The sequence below is a fragment of the Thunnus thynnus genome, chromosome 7, assembly GCF_963924715.1.
Source record: "Thunnus thynnus chromosome 7, fThuThy2.1, whole genome shotgun sequence".
NCBI classification, from domain to species: domain Eukaryota; kingdom Metazoa; phylum Chordata; class Actinopteri; order Scombriformes; family Scombridae; genus Thunnus; species Thunnus thynnus.
In genome coordinates this window covers 23,279,139-23,298,976 of record NC_089523.1, presented here as the reverse complement: position 1 = coordinate 23,298,976, position 19,838 = coordinate 23,279,139, and the positions used below count along the sequence as shown (strand labels likewise).

General features: G+C 41.0%; 1 protein-coding gene across 1 annotated transcript; it reads right to left on the bottom strand.

The window, feature by feature from the left end:
- Positions 1 to 6,387: 6,387 nt before the first annotated feature.
- tsr1 (TSR1 ribosome maturation factor) lies at positions 6,388 to 15,650 on the bottom strand. The gene is made up of 15 exons (XM_067595045.1): positions 15,489 to 15,650; positions 13,748 to 13,851; positions 13,422 to 13,650; positions 12,931 to 13,065; positions 12,324 to 12,778; positions 11,649 to 11,793; positions 11,213 to 11,394; positions 8,768 to 8,985; positions 8,482 to 8,641; positions 8,286 to 8,396; positions 8,042 to 8,174; positions 7,318 to 7,434; positions 6,995 to 7,135; positions 6,815 to 6,889; positions 6,388 to 6,697 (listed from the first exon to the last, which is right to left on the bottom strand). The coding sequence occupies exons 1-15, from the start codon at positions 15,613 to 15,615 to the stop codon at positions 6,519 to 6,521; spliced, it is 2,511 nt and encodes an 836-aa protein (XP_067451146.1). The 5' UTR covers positions 15,616 to 15,650; the 3' UTR covers positions 6,388 to 6,518.
- Between the last annotated feature and the right edge of the window lie 4,188 nt (positions 15,651 to 19,838).

Genomic DNA, 19,838 nt, shown 5'->3' with positions numbered 1-19,838 from the left:
ATATAGTTCATTTGTTGCAGCTCCTCCACCTTTTACAAAATATATTTTTTACAACACAGTGCAAAATTTACTCTTAAAACATCAATGGTTAAAATGAGCCGAATCTCCTTATATACCATGCTGATGAAGGCAAGATAGCTGAAACAACTATCTTGTTTAATTGTGTTAAAATATTGAGTGCAAAATAGTATCAGGTTTGAAATGAAAAGGTTGACTTTTAATAACAGAAAGAGAAGGGCACATTCTTTGTGCCAGTAGCTACGTATCAAAAGACTACAAGAAGCTGACAGCTCACTTTCTCCATTTAGTAGCTGTTCTGGAGCTTTTTTCGTTTTTTTTTAAGCATTTTATGCAGTTGATTTGTTATAGAACAGTGGAGGGATGACAGGAGATGATGGGAATGATATGCAACAAAGGTCGCTACCTGGATGCCAAATGATGACGTTCGTGGTTGGCGCCTCAACCCCTTTACCACCAGGGAACCTCAATTCTGGACATTTCAATCAAATCGCACAATCTTCCACAGCGTTAGCCCAGTTGTAATGGAATTATAGATGTTCAAATGTCCATTTTCTGAGCACTTCAAGAAAAATAAGGAAATGAGAGGATTAAGGAAGATCGTGTGATACAACTGAAAGCTCCAAAACAGCTACAAAATGAAAAGATTATTCTGTCAGTGTTTCCAAGGTGAAGAATGAACTTTTATCTTGACTCCAACACTCTCATTAGATCAAAGCTCAAACACCTGCGTTAACATGGACTGAGACAACAACGTAAGTCTTTATCACGTAGAATATTTTATGGATATTGAACCAGGGCAGCTCAATCAGTGCACACATGAACCTTATTTACCATCATCGTTAGCTTAATCCTGCCTCTCCCTGCACTCCAGTGTGGGTATCAATATCTCTGTTCAAGTGTATCTCTGTGTATGTGGGTGTTTGTGTGTAAGCCAGTCCATTGGGCGTCTGCGGCGCACATGGCTGTCCGATGCATGGTCTCTGCTCCCTGGTCTCTCCTCATTAGCCTCACACAGTGCAGCCATTCCCCTCTAACCCCCCCACTCCCCCCCCACCCCCCTTGCCCCCCCCCTACCTTCCACTCACAGTACACACACAAGAAGGGGGGGGGGCGAACCTTTTGTTTTCTGTGTCCGACCTGCGCCCCGTTCCAGCCCTCCTCCTTTTCTCTCCTTCTCCTCTCCACTGACTAAATCTCTTTTCCGGCTTGATACTGCTGAAAACCATATGGTGTGTGACATCATCAGGGCAGGAAGCAGGGAAAGGGGAATGGTAGAGCAGAGGAGAGATTGGCTTGCCAGGTCTCTGTGCAGTGATGTCAGCAGAAAAGCACTCTGGGAGGCCCATTGGGGGGTGATAGCAGAGCAGGTTGGAAATTTTATCTTTTTTTTTAGATTTCACTCCCACCTGGATAATCAGGAGCTGAAGGATGTCCATATCAAATGATTTGTGATTTCTTAACATGTCAGGTCTTGGAATTGTTTACAGCGTGCTTAATTTACATTTGTCTGCAGGTGCAGTTGCAGCATTTTTCAAAAATGTCCCAAGAACCTCAATCCGAGGGATTTTAGTTACTGTAATTACAAATAAGGTTTGGGCCATCTTTAGATATCCTGGTCTCAGCATGAGATGCTAAAAACTTCTGCAGATCATCTGTCTACCTCTTCCTTTTAGTCACTGGCAGTCCCAATCTGCACACCAGGCTTTATGTCTGTCAACCTCCCTCCCTCCCCCTTTTGTTCTCTGGGTGAACTCTCCAGCTTTGTTGTGAGATCCTGGTCTCCATACCATCACTACCGACCCATCCAGCTCTCTATCAGCACACACAGAGATACACACAAACACTCACACAGTCAGCATCTCTCCCTTTTCTCACACAAACACACATGCACTATAAAATACCCTTCTCCTCTGATTAATGGCAGAGCTGGGGAGTGTGCCAGGCAAGGAGGGGAGGTATTAGAGGAGAGGAGTGGAAAGGAGAGGAGTGGAGAGGAGTGGAGAGGAGAGGAGAGGAGAGGAGAGGAGAGGAGAAGAGAGGAGAGGAGTGGAGAGGAGAGGAGAGGAGAGGAGAAGAGAGGAGAAGAGAGGAGAAGAGATGAGAGGAGAGGAGAGGAGAGGAGAGGAGAGCTGAGGAGAGGAGAGGAGAGGAGAGAAAAGGAGAGGCTGCTGCAGCTGTGGTTTTGGAGCCGCTCTCTGCTGCACCCCCTTGCTGCCCCCTCTCTCCATCTCCTCTCTGGCTCCTCGAGGGACACACGCCTTGGCCAGGCCCCAGGAACCAGGGAGTCAGGACCAGGCTAAGGGGGAGAAAAAGGGGAACAAGAGAGGGAAGGAAGGATATCACAAAGGAAAGAGAAAAACAGAGCTGACCTAACACAAAAGTATTATAAGGCAGCACCTACATAAACAGAAGTGCGTGAGATGTTCCTCAAAGGTTTTTATGGGTAAAACCGTACAAAGCATCATATTTTCCAAAACACTTGAGCCGGTGAATGTTTGTTTTACTATGTGATACTGGTGCTGTCATTTGGTTTTATAATGCATCAATCAGTGCTCGATTTTCTCAGAAAACGAAATTCGTTTGTTCAAGTACTGTTCTTAACTTCAAGTTTTTTCATTCTCATACTTGAGAATTTTTATTTTGTGTGGAAGCACCTCATGCAACTAACTCGTAACTCACTCACAAAGTCGCTCATTCACATTTGGCAGGCTGCAGATTATCAACAGGGTGGGCTGTTTAGACGTTGTCAGACTAATAATACCCCTACAAGTTCAGCATGTGCCTGTATGTGATAAAACATAACATAACACTCATTTCCTGCAGGTGGCACAAGTGTCAAAATTGTACAAACTTTGACTTTCCTTGCCTGTAGGTGGCACATCCAGATTTACAGGTCTAAACTGTTTGCAGACTCACAAATAAACAGGTGGCTGAAGACGTATACACAACTGGATCTTTTTTTAAAGAAAGATTTGTCTTCCTGATTCAAATCGCAGGGTTGTCAAAAGATCTTTTGGTTATCTGTGGACAGGTTTGTAAAAATACAAACACTGTTTGTAATATGGCTGTACTACTTGTTTCATTCAGAAAGCCCCTCAGAAAGTATTGCTTCATGTTGCTTCTCTTCTCTTTAGCTTTTAGCGGTGAAAAAAATGTCTTTTTTTTTCTTTTTAACCGCTCATGCAGTTGATTGCACAACAGTTCTTTATCATTTTAGCAGTGTTTATTTTTCTATGTGAAGACATGATGGCAGATGCTGATTGTTGCATGTCCTGCATTTGAATTTTACTTTCAAGAAAAACACTTATTCCTCATGGAAATATACTTCAGTAAACTGAAGAATTATCCTTTTCGAGTCATACATAATGGAAATTTGTGAATCTGAATGTACAATAGGCTATGTCATCTAAAATTGCCAGTCAGTGTGAATGGTACTTTAAAGGTTAAAAAATGGGATTCTAGACAAAGGGTTGGCCATTCAAATCTCTGTGTGGGCAGAGGAAGAAAATGAATACTGTCATCACTGCCAACAATCGAACATACTGTATGTTGCCCTCTGAGCAGTTAATCCCAAATTGCTGCAGAGAAGTGCTCATGCTCCAGCACAACGCTGTAGATATACTGGATATTAAATAGGAAATAAAGTGATTTCCTTTGAAGAAGAGCAATAAAAAGAAACAAGAAACACTTTATGTTTCCTGTAATTTTATTCTGTAAATTCACCAAGACTAGCTCTGGTAAATTTATCCCACAATCCACTGTTAATACTCAAGGAAGATGTGGAATGATGGATGATTAGGGTGAAAACAGAAATGGTAGAATTTATAGGCAAGTAGGTGGATGAACTTCAGAGAACAGACATTGGATGAACACTTTTGCTCTACACGTGGCTGACTTGCTTCTCTTTTGTAATCTTGTCAAAGCACTTGCAATAAATTCAGCATTAATGCGAACAGAAGTGGAAACTTTCCTTTTAACAGTGAGGATGGTGTGATTTTTCATGGTGGGGGGAAGTGTCTACAGAAGGCTCGTCCTTATAAAATTTGAGATAAGCTTATCAGCTCTCAGCTTCGTACTGATGTTTTATGCATTAACCTATGGCTTTGCTGGTAGCCTGACTCAACATATGCAGGATGTTATGGGTATGCCTGTGCATGCTTGGACCTCAAGTGTGATTTGATCACCCCCACTGCCCTGCAGTCCTGGGTTAGTGTGTATTTGAGGCCTATTCTCTCGTCCCTCTCCCCCACTACTCTCAGTGTTTTATGGGCTGTGTGCTGCGGTGCAGTGACCTCCCTCTCACCCCGGTGCCACCCAGCCGGTGCAGGATTCAGGCGCGCATGGCCCCTGCCAAAACCCCATAGCGCCACATCTGCAATCCATAAACGCCAGCCACTCTCACTCTCCTACTCCCTCGCCCACACCGCCTCAGACTCTCACACTCCTCCATTTCACTCTCTCTCTCTCTCTTTCTCTCACCCACTAACTTTTTATTTTAATTTCCAAATTCTACGCGTCCCCCTTTTTGCATTCCTTTGACTCCTTCCTCCCACCACTTCTGGTTTTATTCATGCTGAACATCAACTGGCTCTTCCCTTATCTCTCATTCCCTCACTGCCCCTTTTCTCTCCTTCCGTTTCTTTATCCACATCCAACGGAAAAATCTTTCACCCATTATATCTTCAGTGGGAGCCAACGAAGTGTGGTGGCAGTGAACTGGGAACCACAAGACATTCCTGATTCAAACAGCACTAAGTCACCAGCGTTCAAGTCCTCTGACAGCGGCCTGTGCCAAACACACACTTCACTTATGGGCTGGATTCAGCGTTACCACGTAGCATTTGGTCCCCAAACGGCTAAATGTTTATCTGTTTCAAATTGATAGTGTCAGGGAAAAAATGTAGAGTGTGCATCTAAATTCAGTACCATTTTTGTACATGTGTTACTTTAAGAGCGTTCTCCATCATGGGGGTATTGAATTCCCCCTCCCCTCACCATGAACTGCTGGCCAGCAGAGCAAACAACACCCCTCCCCTCCACTTTAACAAGATGTGTCCAACACATCACTGTTACAGTGCCCTTGCCTTAATACATGTTAAAAAAATACAGAGAAGTAGGAAATAAATTGAGTGTTACCACAAAACTGTCCAGGACTCCTAGCTTGCCCCCCATGGGCAATAGAGACATTAGTCTTTCTCGATTGTATTATCTTTTTCCACTGTAATCAAATAAAAATGCACAGAGTGAACTTTTGCTCCCCTTCATTTCTTGGATCATATTCTCCTCTCCATCCCAAAGTCTTCACCTTCTGGTTTCCCAGACATATTGGCATGCCTCTGTGGTGCAGTCCCAACAGAGCCCGGGGATGAATCATGTTGCTGCAAGCATGCAAGCTCAGTTTTATGATAAATATTGCAATTCATAAATCAGTGTTTTCCTAAGCATGAAAGCTTGGGTCAGGGAAGGACGCAAAACTGTTGAGCATTTCAGCTTCAGCTTGAAAATAACAGAGATGTCGTGATATGTGCATGTGTACTGAAGAGGAGGCTTCAGGTCAGAGCGAGACCACCAGGGAGTGGAACATCAGGGAATCTGGGGATACAGTGCAATCTGGCAAGGGTGTGTTAGGGGATTAATTGTTTTCAAAGCTGTTATTTGCTCTCTTGCCCTCATACTGATGTAACGCTGGTAGTGCCAGGAAGTCTAAAATAGCGTAAATGGGTGAGGGAGTCTTCAACGTGTTTGTATTTAATGCTTGATGTTGTTTCGGTCTCTATTAAATTCCTTTTGTGATTAGTGATTAATTAGATTTTTTTTGTAAAGTACACTGATGCGTGTTTGTGATGAAAGATTTTATAAATAAATGACTGACAGCTGCTATTTGTCAAAGTCTCAAAGGCTACAAGTCATTCATGGAAAGAAGAATTTTTGCTTTAAAGTCCAACTTGGGAGTTCTTTTTCCATGATTAAAGTTCCTCAAATATCACAAACATTATCTATGTAATGATTTTGTCCAAGTTAGTACATTTTAACATGGCCACAGGCATTAGGGACTTCAAAGAGTTGCCAGTGTAATGGCCTTGATGCATGATGTAAAAACTATTATTGACCTGCCAGTTGTTAACAACACTCATTATTTCTTCAATCATAAAAGTACTCCCCACACACACACACACACACAGCTATTCCAATGGTCATTTCAAACAAATGTCAAGAGTTGCTCAACAAGGCAGTGTGCAACTTTTATTAATGCTTATTCATTACTGCCATCTAGTGGCAGAAAGTGGCTCAGCAGCAAGATAGAGGCTTCAGGGTAAAAGGAAACACTGGTTTCAATAAGCTCAAGGCGAACAATTAGAAACCAGATACTTTGGATCAAAATAGTTTTATTTAATACACATTACACTTTTTGAAAATGTCATGTGTCCACATCCATGTAAAGCATTTCTATTAATACATGCTCTGTGTCTTGTTTGCATTGCCACGTTGTCCCTCCACTATTCCATCTCCAAGTCCTCCATGTCCACAGTGCTCTCTCTTTTAACCCAGGGTAAAGACAAGGGCACATAAGGGTCATATGTCCAGCGAGGATAAACTCTCTTGTACAAATTCATCAGGACTGTGTCTTGAGATCGCAGCTGATTATCAAATACACACTTCATGTGTCCATGTGTTCCTGAAAAATATTTAAAAAAAACAGATCACATTTTACTGATGATGCAGTAGTCCTGAAAAGCAAGTACACAGCTTAGTAGTGCTGCCGTCAGTTAGTTTTGTTTTTAAATTTTCTCACCTAAGGCCTCCTTGATGTGGCCTCTCCGACCCCACTTGGTTCGCAGCTCTACTGGCTTAAACCACATGATATCATCTGTCACAGAAAGAAACAAAAAGAGAAGTAGAATGTGAATTGAAGCCACAGGCAAGTCATGCTATATGTAATCTTCTGTAGTCAGAGTAAGGAATTTCCTCTCACCCCTGTTAAAGAACATGTAACGGACAACTGCAGAGCGGCGGTTAATTTTGAATGGGTGTCCGCTCACTACAATCCTCTTCAGGACAACACGCTGAGGGTCACAATTGAGCAGACTGCCTGTAGCCACCAGGTCCTGGATGTCTAGAAGGAGGCAGTTACAAGAACACAGGCTCAAATACCAGTACATAATTAGCTTAAGTGGATAATTAAATAAAACAATTAAACAGACAACAGGACAGATGGTCAAAAGTTTAAAATCAAAGCAGCTGGACCGCTAATCACATCTACTTATTTTCAGCTACAGACAGGACTTTTCATCTCACCATCATTCCTTTGTTTGAAGAGCAGGACTCCTGTTGGGGGGAAGGTGATGGGAGCGTACACTGACACCACAGTGGGGGCATCTGGCCTGAGGAAGCGCTCCATCTTATGCTTGTCAGCTAGAGAAGAACAGAGCCAAGTTAAACATTCAATAATTAATTTATGACCTACAGTGCAACCAGCAGCTAAACCTGTTTCAGATGTGACCTCCTTCACACTGTCAGGGAGGCAAACCTTGTAAAGCTAAGCAGGCGACAGGTTTGAACGGGGTTCACCTGGGCTCCCAGCCAATAGCAGCTGGCACTTGCGCTTATGCCAAGTTCATGTCATGTTGCGATTATCGTAATTATGAGATTCTGACTTGTCAATAGTGTTCATGTGACATAATGTCATAATTCTGACTAATTTTTCTGAAAGCTTAGCGATATATCCTGAAAATAAAGCAAGTACGGTTGTCTCACATTAGCCAAAGTCTGTTTTTCAGTTTGATTAAACCCACATTTATTGGATATGGGCGTATACAGTCAATGCACACTATTTTAACCCTCACTCAACCAACTCTAATCATACAACCGTCCAGTTGTCCTATGACATGAACGCTCGCAAGTTGTAAACATGGGAATCCTCCCCCTATGCCTATCTGCCATCCATCCCATATAATGTGAATGCGACATTAATCCTGTCTCTCTGTTCCTTCAGCTCACGTCCAGCTCCTTCATCACCTACCTGAGGTGTGCTGGGAGAAGATAGGAGAGGCCCTGAACCTCCGAAATCCACAGTGGAACACCAGCTCCTCTTTAGATTTGATTGGCTCTGTATTGCTGGGGTGTCTCCTCACCAAAAGGTGCATCACTGACATCTGTGCACAGAGGGGAAAAAATGATTAGGCCAGTCAGTGTGACTTTGTTTCAAATGGATGCCTATAAATTCAGACACAAAGGTTTTTATATGTCAACACGATCGATCGTACCTTCTGTTCGTGGGGCAATAGGGACACTAACACCAGAGGTTTGCCTGACTGGACGCTCTCCATCACAGAGAAGGGCACATCGGTGATGTGCAGCGTAACATACCAGCCAACCTGCAACAGCAGGAGCAGCAGAGTCAGCGAATGAACAAATCTAAGGTGTAACAATTTTACAGGAAAACATTCACACTCGTTTTACCATGGCTCCCTCCTCCTCCACTGCAGCTTCAGCCAGTATGCGGCGGCGGGTGCGTTCAAAGCTCTGGAACTGGAAGATGCGTGAGTAGTTGAGAGGTAAGTTCTCCATCGGGTCCCAGGGCGAGGAGCGGAAACTTTTTAAGCCTCTGTAGCGCTGAAACCTTTAAGCAGAGAACATTGTAAGAAGAAAATTATATATGATTTAGTTTCACTCTAACCTAAATTCAGAATACTTGCAAATGTATTTCTTGTGCTAAAAAAAAAAAAAAAAAAGTAGCAGAACTGACCTGATTCTAGCTGCTGTGTCGAGGGGTGTGTCCACCTCGTCAGGGAACATTTCATTGGCTCGGGCCTCACGGTAACGTTTGAGACCCTCTTCCTCCGCGGCTTCATCAATGTGTTCATCATAGCGCTGATCAGCTCCAGTTTGCTCTGTGGAGCACACCTCTTCTTCTTCCTCCTCTTCTTCTTCTTCCTCGCCTGAGGAACAGCCTGAACCAGCGTCCTGAGCAGAGAGGATACAGTTAAATCTGCCTCAATATACAGAAGCACTGCATTGCACACACACACACACAAAAAAACATGTTTTCTCACTTACTTATAGAGAAATCTCACCTCACAGATATTTGTGGTTTTTTTTGCACTTTAGCACTCACCGCATTTCCTCCGTCCCTTTACACCTTATTGTGGTGGAGGCAGAAATCTCAAAAACAGATACAGATATCTGAAATTCTGGGCTAGTAAAACCAAACTATCTGCATCACCAGATACAACTAGAGGTGAAGTGAAAGCATTTTTGTAATTTGTAACTTCCTGATTACAATTTGTGTACAATTTAGATCATTTTTGCATGTTTCATTTTTATCAGCTTTTTTGTAGCAGAAGCATTTTTAACTATTTTCATTATTGATTCATCTGTTTTATTATTTTCTCAAATAATCGATTAATCGTTTGGTCTGTAAAATGTCAGAATATTGGGAGAAACACCTGTTATCATTTCCCAAAGTCTAAGGCATCATCTTCAGATTGTTTATTTTGTCCAACCAACAATCTAAACCTAAAGATAATTCAGCTCACTATTGTGTGCGACAAAAAAAAGCAGCACATCCTCAAATTTGAGAGGCTGGAATGAGCCCAGTGTTATGAAAAGCCTTATACTATGCATTATAGGTATTTGCATCTGTATGTGTGTGAATTTGATAAGGAGTCACCACAATTCAAACTACAGGTAACCCTTGGTTTGAATATATTTAAATTTAGAGCCATTCCTGGTGTGTTGAGAGATGAAATCAAAGAGCCAGTTTTATAATTTCTTGAAAACCAACTTCCATGGACAATATAATTGTATAAGGAAGTGAATCATCAAAGAAGACATGCATTCAGAGCTCCCTCGACTGGCAAATTACAGGAGGAGCCAGACGCATGGAGGGAAAGCTCTCAGCATGGGGTTGATTCACAACCTTTCCTACATCCTTGCTGCAATAATAATAATCATTATCATTTGAAGTACCATTTTCCCCTATTGTTAACTTCTCCTAATGCGTATTCCTGCGCGCCAACCTTGACATCAAACACATGCTAATAACAATTACAGATCATAATGAACCCATTGCGTAAGGAGAGTTCCCCCGACTTCTTTTCAAGCAGAGCTGGAAATAAATAAATGGTCGACCCCTCCCCTCATCCAGACAGGAAGTTCTGCTCACAGAACAGGAAGACAGGAGGCTTCTCTTGGGACTCCTGCTCCAAACACTATTGTTGTGGTGAGCAGCCTGGCACTACAGGCCAGATACAGACACTGAGAAAACAAACAGTGCCTCTCAGTCGCGAGGTGCACCGACCGCGGGTCACGTAAGCACAGCGCCAGCCCCGGAACCGCTGACACTCAAGACTTCATAGCTTCTCCTCAGATGACTGTCCTCGTCATCTTTCATAGGATTACACTGTCTGACTGTTGCTATGACAACAAACAGCAGCTGAACAAACTAGAAACTGAAAATTTGGGTTCAGGCTGAAATAGTACGGAAACATTTACTTGATGAAATGATTAAGTAGACTGAAAATTTTATTGACATATAATCAAATATTTCATTTTAAGTGTTTTACCAAATTTGAATGCCAAACATTTGTAGAGTTCAACTTCAGTGATGTCACAAATTTAATATTATTATGAAATGAATTTGGGGGGGGTTTAAATAGTAATCAACAATTTGGGCTCTGAAAAGTTGCAGTGGGTATTTTTCTTTATTTTCTGACATTGTATAGCTGATTAATTGAAAAAAAATAAAATAAAATTGATGCTTAGTCTGAACAGGAAGTGATTTTTCACCTCATAAATTTGACCACTGTCCCCACAAACAGTATGTTTGTCTGTTTTTATTACAAAGACAAGCTAATTCAATTTGCCAAGAAAATTTTTGTCATCATGATCTCTCCATTTTCCTTGTGTCTGTACATTCATTGCAAATATATGTTTTTGAGCGCGGATGTGTCCTCGCCTAAGTTTGTGCCACTTAGCGTCACTCTTCATCTGTTCTTGTCTACCTGCAATTTTCCACTGACTTTGTATGCAACCAGACTGTCTTTAAAATGTATTTCATATTCAGTACGAACATGCGCTGCTTTTCAGCTGTTGCCCAGGAGCAGGAAGTCTGCACAGACATCGTCGTTTTCACACTTGAGATATTCTGAACGCTAAAGAAAACCGACAGTTTCCTCTGACATGCGAGTACCTGTGAGTTATTCTCCTCATCATCTCTCTCCATGGCCTCGTCCATCATGTCGTCGACATCGTCGTCTTCACTGCTTTCGTCATCCACATCGCCGTTCTCATCATCTTCATCAACGATCCATGTGGCCTGGTAGTCTGATGTTCCTTTAGGGACCTTCATCACACGTTTGCTCTTTCTGGCCTCTAAACAACAGAGAGAAACAACACAGAAACATTTAGAGTACCGTCTTCTTGTTGCAAGTTTTAAATTGTGTAAAGCCAATTTAAAAAACTAAGCGTATTTTAATAAAGAAAGGCATTTGAGTAGCTGCTCCAACACAAGTGAAGCCTCAACCCTGATATGCACATTCTTTAACTAATGTAGGCTCCACACTATCTCCAGTTCTACCCCTTCGGTCATTTAAAAATGCCATTAAGTAAAAATCATGATTTTGGACCTTCAGCCTCCAGCAGCTCTGATTCCGTGGGCCATGTCTGCTCTCCATCCATGGGGTCAACCTCAGCCTCTGTCTGCAGGCTCTCCCTACAGGATGGGTCGGCCTTCATAAGCACCCGCACTGGAGCCTCAACTTCATCACCATCCTGAGGGGAAACAAATAAATGGCAAAGATGAATATATAATAAGTGCACACTAAAATCCAAAACCAAATGTTAACAGTGGACCTGTCCATTCAAGGACTATACATGTGTTCTAGCCCGCTTACTACCACACATATACTGTGACAGCTGTAGGTGCACATAAAAGTGCACACTCTGTTATTATTTACATTTAATTTTTCTAATTTTCCCTTTAGGACCAGTCAGCATTTTAATATGTAAGCCAGTATTCATTATTTAGTGATTTAACTATGAATTATCCAGTTAAGATATGGATAAAAAGTATTAGTCCTGACAGATAAGGGCACATAATTAGCTTTGATAATTGTTAAAAAAAAAGTCTGATATAAATAAACACATACAAAAACATGAATACCATAAAAGTTTCATATATGAACCAAATATGTAAAAAACTGAATGTATAAAATAAGATATATATATATGAGAAAATTAAAAACATATTTGAAAAACAGAATTGTAAGGAATTTAATCATTCTATATCAAAAACCACCTACCTGCATGTCAACATCTCCTCCCTTGCCAGGCTTTGCTGGTCTGGGTGTTGTTGTGTTAAGGGGAAGAGGATCTAATGGAGCGTCAATCTGACTGAGCTGAAAGTCTCCGTGTCCACTGATGTGCACCAGTCTGTCAACTCGTAGAGGACGGCCACGGACATACCCAGAGACACAGAGGGTACCCAAGCCAGTGGGTCCACCACCCGTCCCCTCAGCGGGGCTGTTGGGGGTAAAAGTGGCATGCTGAGCCAAAAGATGGGAGCGTCTGGAGCGGAAACCTAGCTTCCTCTGTCTCTGAGTGCCCAGGTGTCTGAGAAGTAGAGTGGCATCCTGCTCCGTATCCAGAGGGAAGAGACGGGCATCAGGGAAACGGACCTCGGTGATCTTTAACAGAGCTCTCCTGGACTCAACCCTCTTCTTCACAGGAAGATCGGTCACACCCTGACACACCAGAGCTGCAGGGGGTGGATTTTTGGACAAAAAGACAAGGAATTAGAAAGTGTGCATCAAAGCAGAAATCAGAAAATCTAACATTAGTCTATCCCACTGTCAGCGATGCATCTCACTGACAGAAAACTCTTGCAGTGGTGTCGGGGTTTACACTTACCGTAGCTGGGGAGGCCCTGGGCGAAGAGACAGGACAGACAGTAGTCTCCATAGCTGTCCCAACCTTCAGTAGAGTCCAGCACAAATACGAGGCTGTCTGCAATCTTTGCCACATCCAGCAGGGAGTGTATGTCGGCTGTCCAAAGAAACCATGAGACAGGCTTCAGAATGGGATGACACAAAGCTCATCACAAAGACAAAACAGTACAACAAAGGCATGTGACACATAGTACAATTTCTACATACTTGTATTAAATTGCTCTATCAACACAGAATGAGAAATTTGTAGAATCCTTTTCACTTTAGACATTATCGTGTTTGTAAGTCCTGATAGCTGTGAATGACCTGGCAGAAGCTGTGGCAGGATTACACTTTGATATGAGTGTAATATGCTGTTTTGTATTGTATTTTTATTTAACCCAGTTATTAATTTCAATTGTTTCGTTCAGTTTTTTTTAAACCAACATCTGTTCCATATTACTCAACACTCACCCGTGCTGTGGCTTAGAAAGGTAAACCTTTGTTTAAAACGAGGCAGAATCAGCCCGAAACTGTCACTGACGCCAGCGATGCACCGCTCCTGATGTACGACACCCCCTGCACCCTCTCCACGTAGCAGTTTGGTGATGGCACCCGCGTCAACTCCAGCATGGAGGGCGACCACAGCAACCAAGTGAGGAGGACCATCTCTGCTGCCTAGACGTCGTTTCTCTGTAAGAACCTAAAAAGACAAGAAATATGGAAACTCTGTGACACCGGTCAACAGCTGTCAGAAAAGTGAAGACTATTGTCTCTATCTCATGAATTATGAAAATTACCATGTCTTTCTTATTCCGGCGTATCTGGTTGGCTTTATGCCTTCTGTCCATCTTCTTCTGTTCTTTTCTCTGTTTTTTGGTAAGGGCTGTCACGGACACTCTCCCTGTGAGATAGTTCATCAGACATTCCTTATTAGACAACATACTGTCATGCAAGTTAAATGATCGTCTCAACCCATCACAGTATAGCACAATAATGCTGTGGTGTGGTGCCCATCTTCACCGGGACACTCAGTGAGGCTTTCCTCAGTTTAAATAAGAGTTTAAATGATTTCTGGCAACGCATGGGACCATTTGGTGCCTGTCACAGTTCTGTCACACCCTGCCCCATCCTCCTGGTGCATGCAAGTAAACACAGGTGTTTGTGTGCATATGTTCTGCTTGATCTGCTCTGTTTGAACTGTTGTTGAGTCAGAACTTGTCTTTGAGACAAAATGTGATGCAACTATAAGCTGTGAAGAAATCGTCTGTAGATATGTCAACAGCGCAAACAAGATATTGACATGATCGTCTCCAGGGTGTTGAAGTTATGATTGATGTTTATCCAAAATGCAATCAAACACAACAGCCCTGCAACAAAGACAACATTTACTTTGTGATGCTAATTTTTCTTAGAACAGTGGGAATTCAATAGGGAATTTTTTAGGCCAGATTTTGTGTTAGTGTTGTTGTAATGAGCTGCATTATTCTCTTCTTTTTGGTTGTATATTGGGGAAATACCATGTAACAATAAAACAATGTTCACTCAAAAAATACCACAGAGTTCAATCTACAGCTCTCTCAACTAGTCACAAAATAATCTGAACATTAAAGGCATAGTTCAGTTTTCGACACAAGAAACCTGTATGAGTTTACTCCCTCAGAGATACAGATGCACTGACTTTAGTTCACATTTTGTGGACATAGGTATATAAGGATATGACCGTATAGCTCTCTCTGTATAACTGTACATCCATCATTAATCTTAAGTATTTTAAATGTTGAATTGTTTTTCAATTGTCTGATTTGCTGCAGTTTGATTACGACTCAAAAACCACCAGCTCACTGGGTTAAGCCTGTAAATAGGATCTGTGTGAGTGAGTGAAATAATATCCCATTGAGTAACTCAAACAACCTCTGAAATATTCCTTTTAACTATCACTTCAAACATAGTTATACATAATTGTAGTAAGTGACCATTTGGAAATGTGTTTTAAGCGTATATTGTTTTATGATAGAATCAAATCTAACTGTAATATTAGTTGCAGTGCTGCTGGATGGCATCACATTTATAATCTACAATTATGCGACTTTAATTTACTTATGCGGTGATCATAACAATAAATGAAGGTTTTATAAATGAATGTTTAAACTCCAATAGGAAAAGTTTTTTTAAAAGCTACTTTCTCACAGGAAACTCAGTTTAGTACAGTATGACAGCTGCTTTATATAAATATCTAGCAACCCCTAACCGACCAACCCTAACCCCGTCCTTTAAATGGTCACAGGTCAACAGGAGGAAGATGATCACCTCACTAGTTAACTTGCTATCGGGCGTTTTTATCAATTTCTTAAACAGCAATGTTGAGAAAAACGTATTTACACGTTTCACATATTCTACTAAACTAATGCTGCTCCTAGATTCACGGGAAAAACTTAACACGTGTGTTTGCAGAGCCATGACCACCACAGCCACAAGGCAACACAACACAGCTAACAGCAGCTGCTTCGTGACACTTCGTAATAAAAAAACGGGACTTACCTTTGTTTTCTCTCTCGATTTCACCTTTCGTCCGATGCTTGCCATGTTTGTGGCCTTTGTTTTTCTGTTTATATACGCCGGCTCTATGGCCCTGTTGTTTTTCCCCATTAGCAGCCATTTTCACCATGTGGGAAAGGCAGGCAATTTACTTCCGCACTCGCACCAGCGTCATAGCAGAGAGGCGTGGCTACAGGCTTGCCGGAGGCGATATGTTTTCTTCCTAGGATGACGAAGTCATGACCCGCCCTACTCTGCCTCTGATTGGCTAGTCTTCGTTGTCTTCGTTGGTTGGGTTGGTCAGGTTTAGGCATGAGGAGTGAGATTGGTTAGAGTTAGGGTAAGAATATCAGGGTAAGCCAATCAAAGGCAGAATAGGGCGGGTCATAACTTCGCTATCCTAGGAAAAATAAATTGCTCACCGCAGGGTTTCCTCTTGCAAATAAAAACCCTCGTGATAATATGTGAACGTCATAATATTTGTGGGACACATCTATTGAATGCTTCGTTTACTGGACACATTTCAAGCACGTGACCACAACAAAAAAAATCCTAACATATTGAGCTACATTAGATGACAGTACAAAAACGTAGGCTGCTAAATTGAAATCACGATGACAAGTCTTTGATAAGAAAACTATTTGAAAATGTAATGCTTCCTAATACAACACTTAAAGTCCCCCTCTACTCAGAAACTTGTTTTTCCTCTTGTTCCTACAGTTTGATGTTTGCGCTTCACTGTGCAGAGTGATGTATGTGCAGAGTTTAACACTAGAAGGATGTTTTCACATTCATTTGCTTAAAGTGGAAAGTTTCTCTGTGATCATTGAAAATCCAATTTTAAGGGTTACACAAGGGAAACTTGAAGCCCCCAGTGCACAAACACTGAAAAAGGACTTCACAATGAAGTAGGAGACATCTTGTGTCCTGCAGTTAAACTTCTGAAATGAAATATATTTGCATATTTATAGAGTCTGGAATTTTTAATGTGGGAGAAGGAGTAAATGTAATTTTTAATTTTGATTTTCTTTTTCCTTTTTGTGGAAAAACCATACCAAACACAAATTATATTTCAAAGTAGAGTAGTCAAGTCAAATCAGTTTTATTTATATAGTGCCAAATCACAAAAGAAGTTATCTCAGGGCACTTTTCATTCAGAACAGGTCAAGATCGTATTATTTAATTTACAGAGACCCAACATTCCCCCTTGAGCAAGCACTAGGCGGCAGTGACAAGAAAAAACTCCCATTTAGTAGAAAGACACGTTGAGCAGAACCGGGCTCTGGTTGAATGGCCATCTGCCTTGACCAGTTGGGTTGAGAGAGAGAGAGAGGGAGAGAGAGAGAGAGAGAGAGAGAGAGAGAGAGAGAGAGAGAGAGAGAGAGAGAGAGAGCAGGAGGAGAGAGCATAGCACAATGCAAGTTCCACATAGAGATGTATAATAATATATATAATAATAAGAAGAAGACTAATAATATTAATTGTAGCAGTGTATATGTTGAGCAGGATCATGGGGGTAGTCAGTGGCTTGTAATCACAGATCCAGATTCTTCAGCTCCGGAGGCAGAGATACCCGCAGAAAGCAACAGGAGGAGAAAGGAGAGAGATGAGAAAGCACAAAACTACGGGAGAGAGAAGATGCTGAGTTAGTAACATGCCTTAATGGGACATGAATACCCACAGACACACAACCCCACCTCTGAGGCATGAAAGATGAGTCCATCCTCCTTCTCATCATCCACTGATATATTTAATCCTCTTTCTCAGCAGTCTCTAATGATTCATCACCTTTCCCATTATTCCGTAATTCCGCTGGAGTTTACAGGAGCAAGAAGTCTCTCTATGAGAAAGATTCCTCCTTCTTTAACCATGAAGGAGTGAGCGGGGAAAGAGGAGAAGGATAAATGGAGGTAAAAGAAGAAACTTCAAGAGCCTCTGATGCATTTACCTCCAACAAAATTCATTCAGAGAACAGCATCCTTTAATTACTGCCTTTGTTTCACCATAATGGAGTATAATTAGGTCTGTGGCAACAACACCAACCTTAACTCTTTTCTGTAATAAAATATCATCCTTCACCTATGACACCAACAACCACCTGTAAGTACTTTATGTGTGCTGTCTAGCCAACTACCATCAATTCATTTGTAGCTTTAACAAGTTTATAGATTCACTTTCAAGTTAAGTAGCAGCTATCTGAAGAATACCAGTGAGAATACAAGTATCAACAGGTGACAGTTGCTCATGCACCTAAAAATAAAGCGTGATAAATGACTGATCATTAATTTGATCTCTTGCAGTAGCAACCAGCTCGACTGTGTATCCTGTTTGTGTTCATTGCTGAAAATGCAGCGTGAGGACACTTTTTGTAAATGCACTGCTGATACATGAGTTATGTGTCATATGAAACAAGAAATCTTCATTAAAATCTACCTTATTTCATTATCATTGTCATCATTAACTCTTATTCATCGAAAGTAAATTTACTATTGTACATATTTACAAGTTAGATCTTAACAGGACTCTTTTGCAGTTAAAGCTTCCTTTATATGAGCTACTTTTTCTGCTTTCTGTTATGTCTGCCCAGAACAAACAGATTTACTGCTTTCACCAGTTGGATCTCCCCCTCTTCATGTAGAAGCACAAAGTTGTGTAACATAGAAGCAGCACCAGTCACATGTGGGACCCCCTGAAGAGGAAGCATGTTAAAGTAATGCAGATCCAAAAGCCCCTGTCAGAGCTATACATGAGAAGAACTCTGCCATTTGTTGGCTTTGCAACCGGCAGGTCATTGTATAGGCTGAGTTACCAAAGTTATAATAATGGTTAGAGTGAAAGAATGGGTTTGAACTTGAAGAAGAGGCTACAGGGGTTTCTTCGGTACAATGTTACATCATGCGCAGACGCACCAGAGAATGCATTAGTAAACAATAGCTGACTATCATGCACTGCCTGAAGGGGAAATTTACATCTATATGCACCCAGTTACCCCTGGAAATCCAGATTCACCGTTCCCATCTTAGAACCTGTTGTGCTTGCTGATTTGAGAGGCCTTTGTAGCTAGTTTGAATATGGGAAAATATTGTGCAATGTCTTGAGTCGCACTCTTTGGCCACTCAACAACAGGCTGCAGAGGATCCCCAGGGCAAAGCACACAACACTCAGTTCAACACTTCTCAGTAGCCGACAGAATACTTGCATCTGCTGGTTAATGCCCACATGTGGGTTATGAAAGAATAATCCTGAGAATGTGTGTATGTGTTTTGAACTGTATTATTATAAGCCAGGTCAGCACAGGATGACAGCAAAATGTGTTTACGATCTACTTAGTAAATACCTAAAAGCTTTATTTATTGGATATGTGTATAGCCTAAATAATAATAATTTAATAAACACAAATATCAGACTAATAATAGTACATTTCAATTATTTTGCATTTGTATATAGCACAGTTAGAACATACAACTACACAACAGTGCATTTATTTGTATATTAGAGTTATTTTAAGACATAAATTGGACCTAAATGCTATATCATTGATCAAAGAAAATCTGCTGTTGATATTTATAGTACCCAGGGGATTAATTATAACTTTTATGATGACCCCCTGACCTTTTCTTCAAGCCATAAATTTGTAGTTGTACATAAGAAATAAAAGCCAATTAGATAACAATAATATAAAGAATTTAATTAGCAGACTACCTTGACATATTTATCATTCTCTCCAGGGGAGGAAAACTTTCCATTTTCTATGAACTTGTGCCATTCTCAACAGACTCACAACAGTAGGTTTCTTATTATGAATACTAATCATTTGCAATAAACAAGTCCACCATAATATCAATTCGATTTTTCAGAAAAGCATTATGCTTTGGAAGTTTTTTATTTTTATTTTCATATCATCTATGATCATTTACAGTAACCTGAAAATATGAGGAGCTGTACAGAAACGCATTGCCTTCACCAATAAAAAAAGGCCTCTAATTATGACCTACATAATTCAGATCTTCTAATTAGGACTTACTATCGCATAATTACGAGAAAAGATCTCAGAATTATGACTTACTACCTCATAATTTTGAGATCTCTATTCATAATTATGATATAGTAAGTCATATTTGTGAGTTTTTTCCCCTTAATTATGAAATAGTAAGTCATAATTATCAGATAATTTACCTTAATTATGAGATAGTGAGTCATAATTATGAGATAAGGCCTGGTGAATGCAGTGCCCATCCGTAGAGATGCTACATCATAACAGAATAAAAAGTTTTGCAAGAGTTGAGTATATTATTGGCCTGGTGTTTGTTAATTATGCTACAATGTCTCCGCCTCTGGATGTTTTTGGGTCAG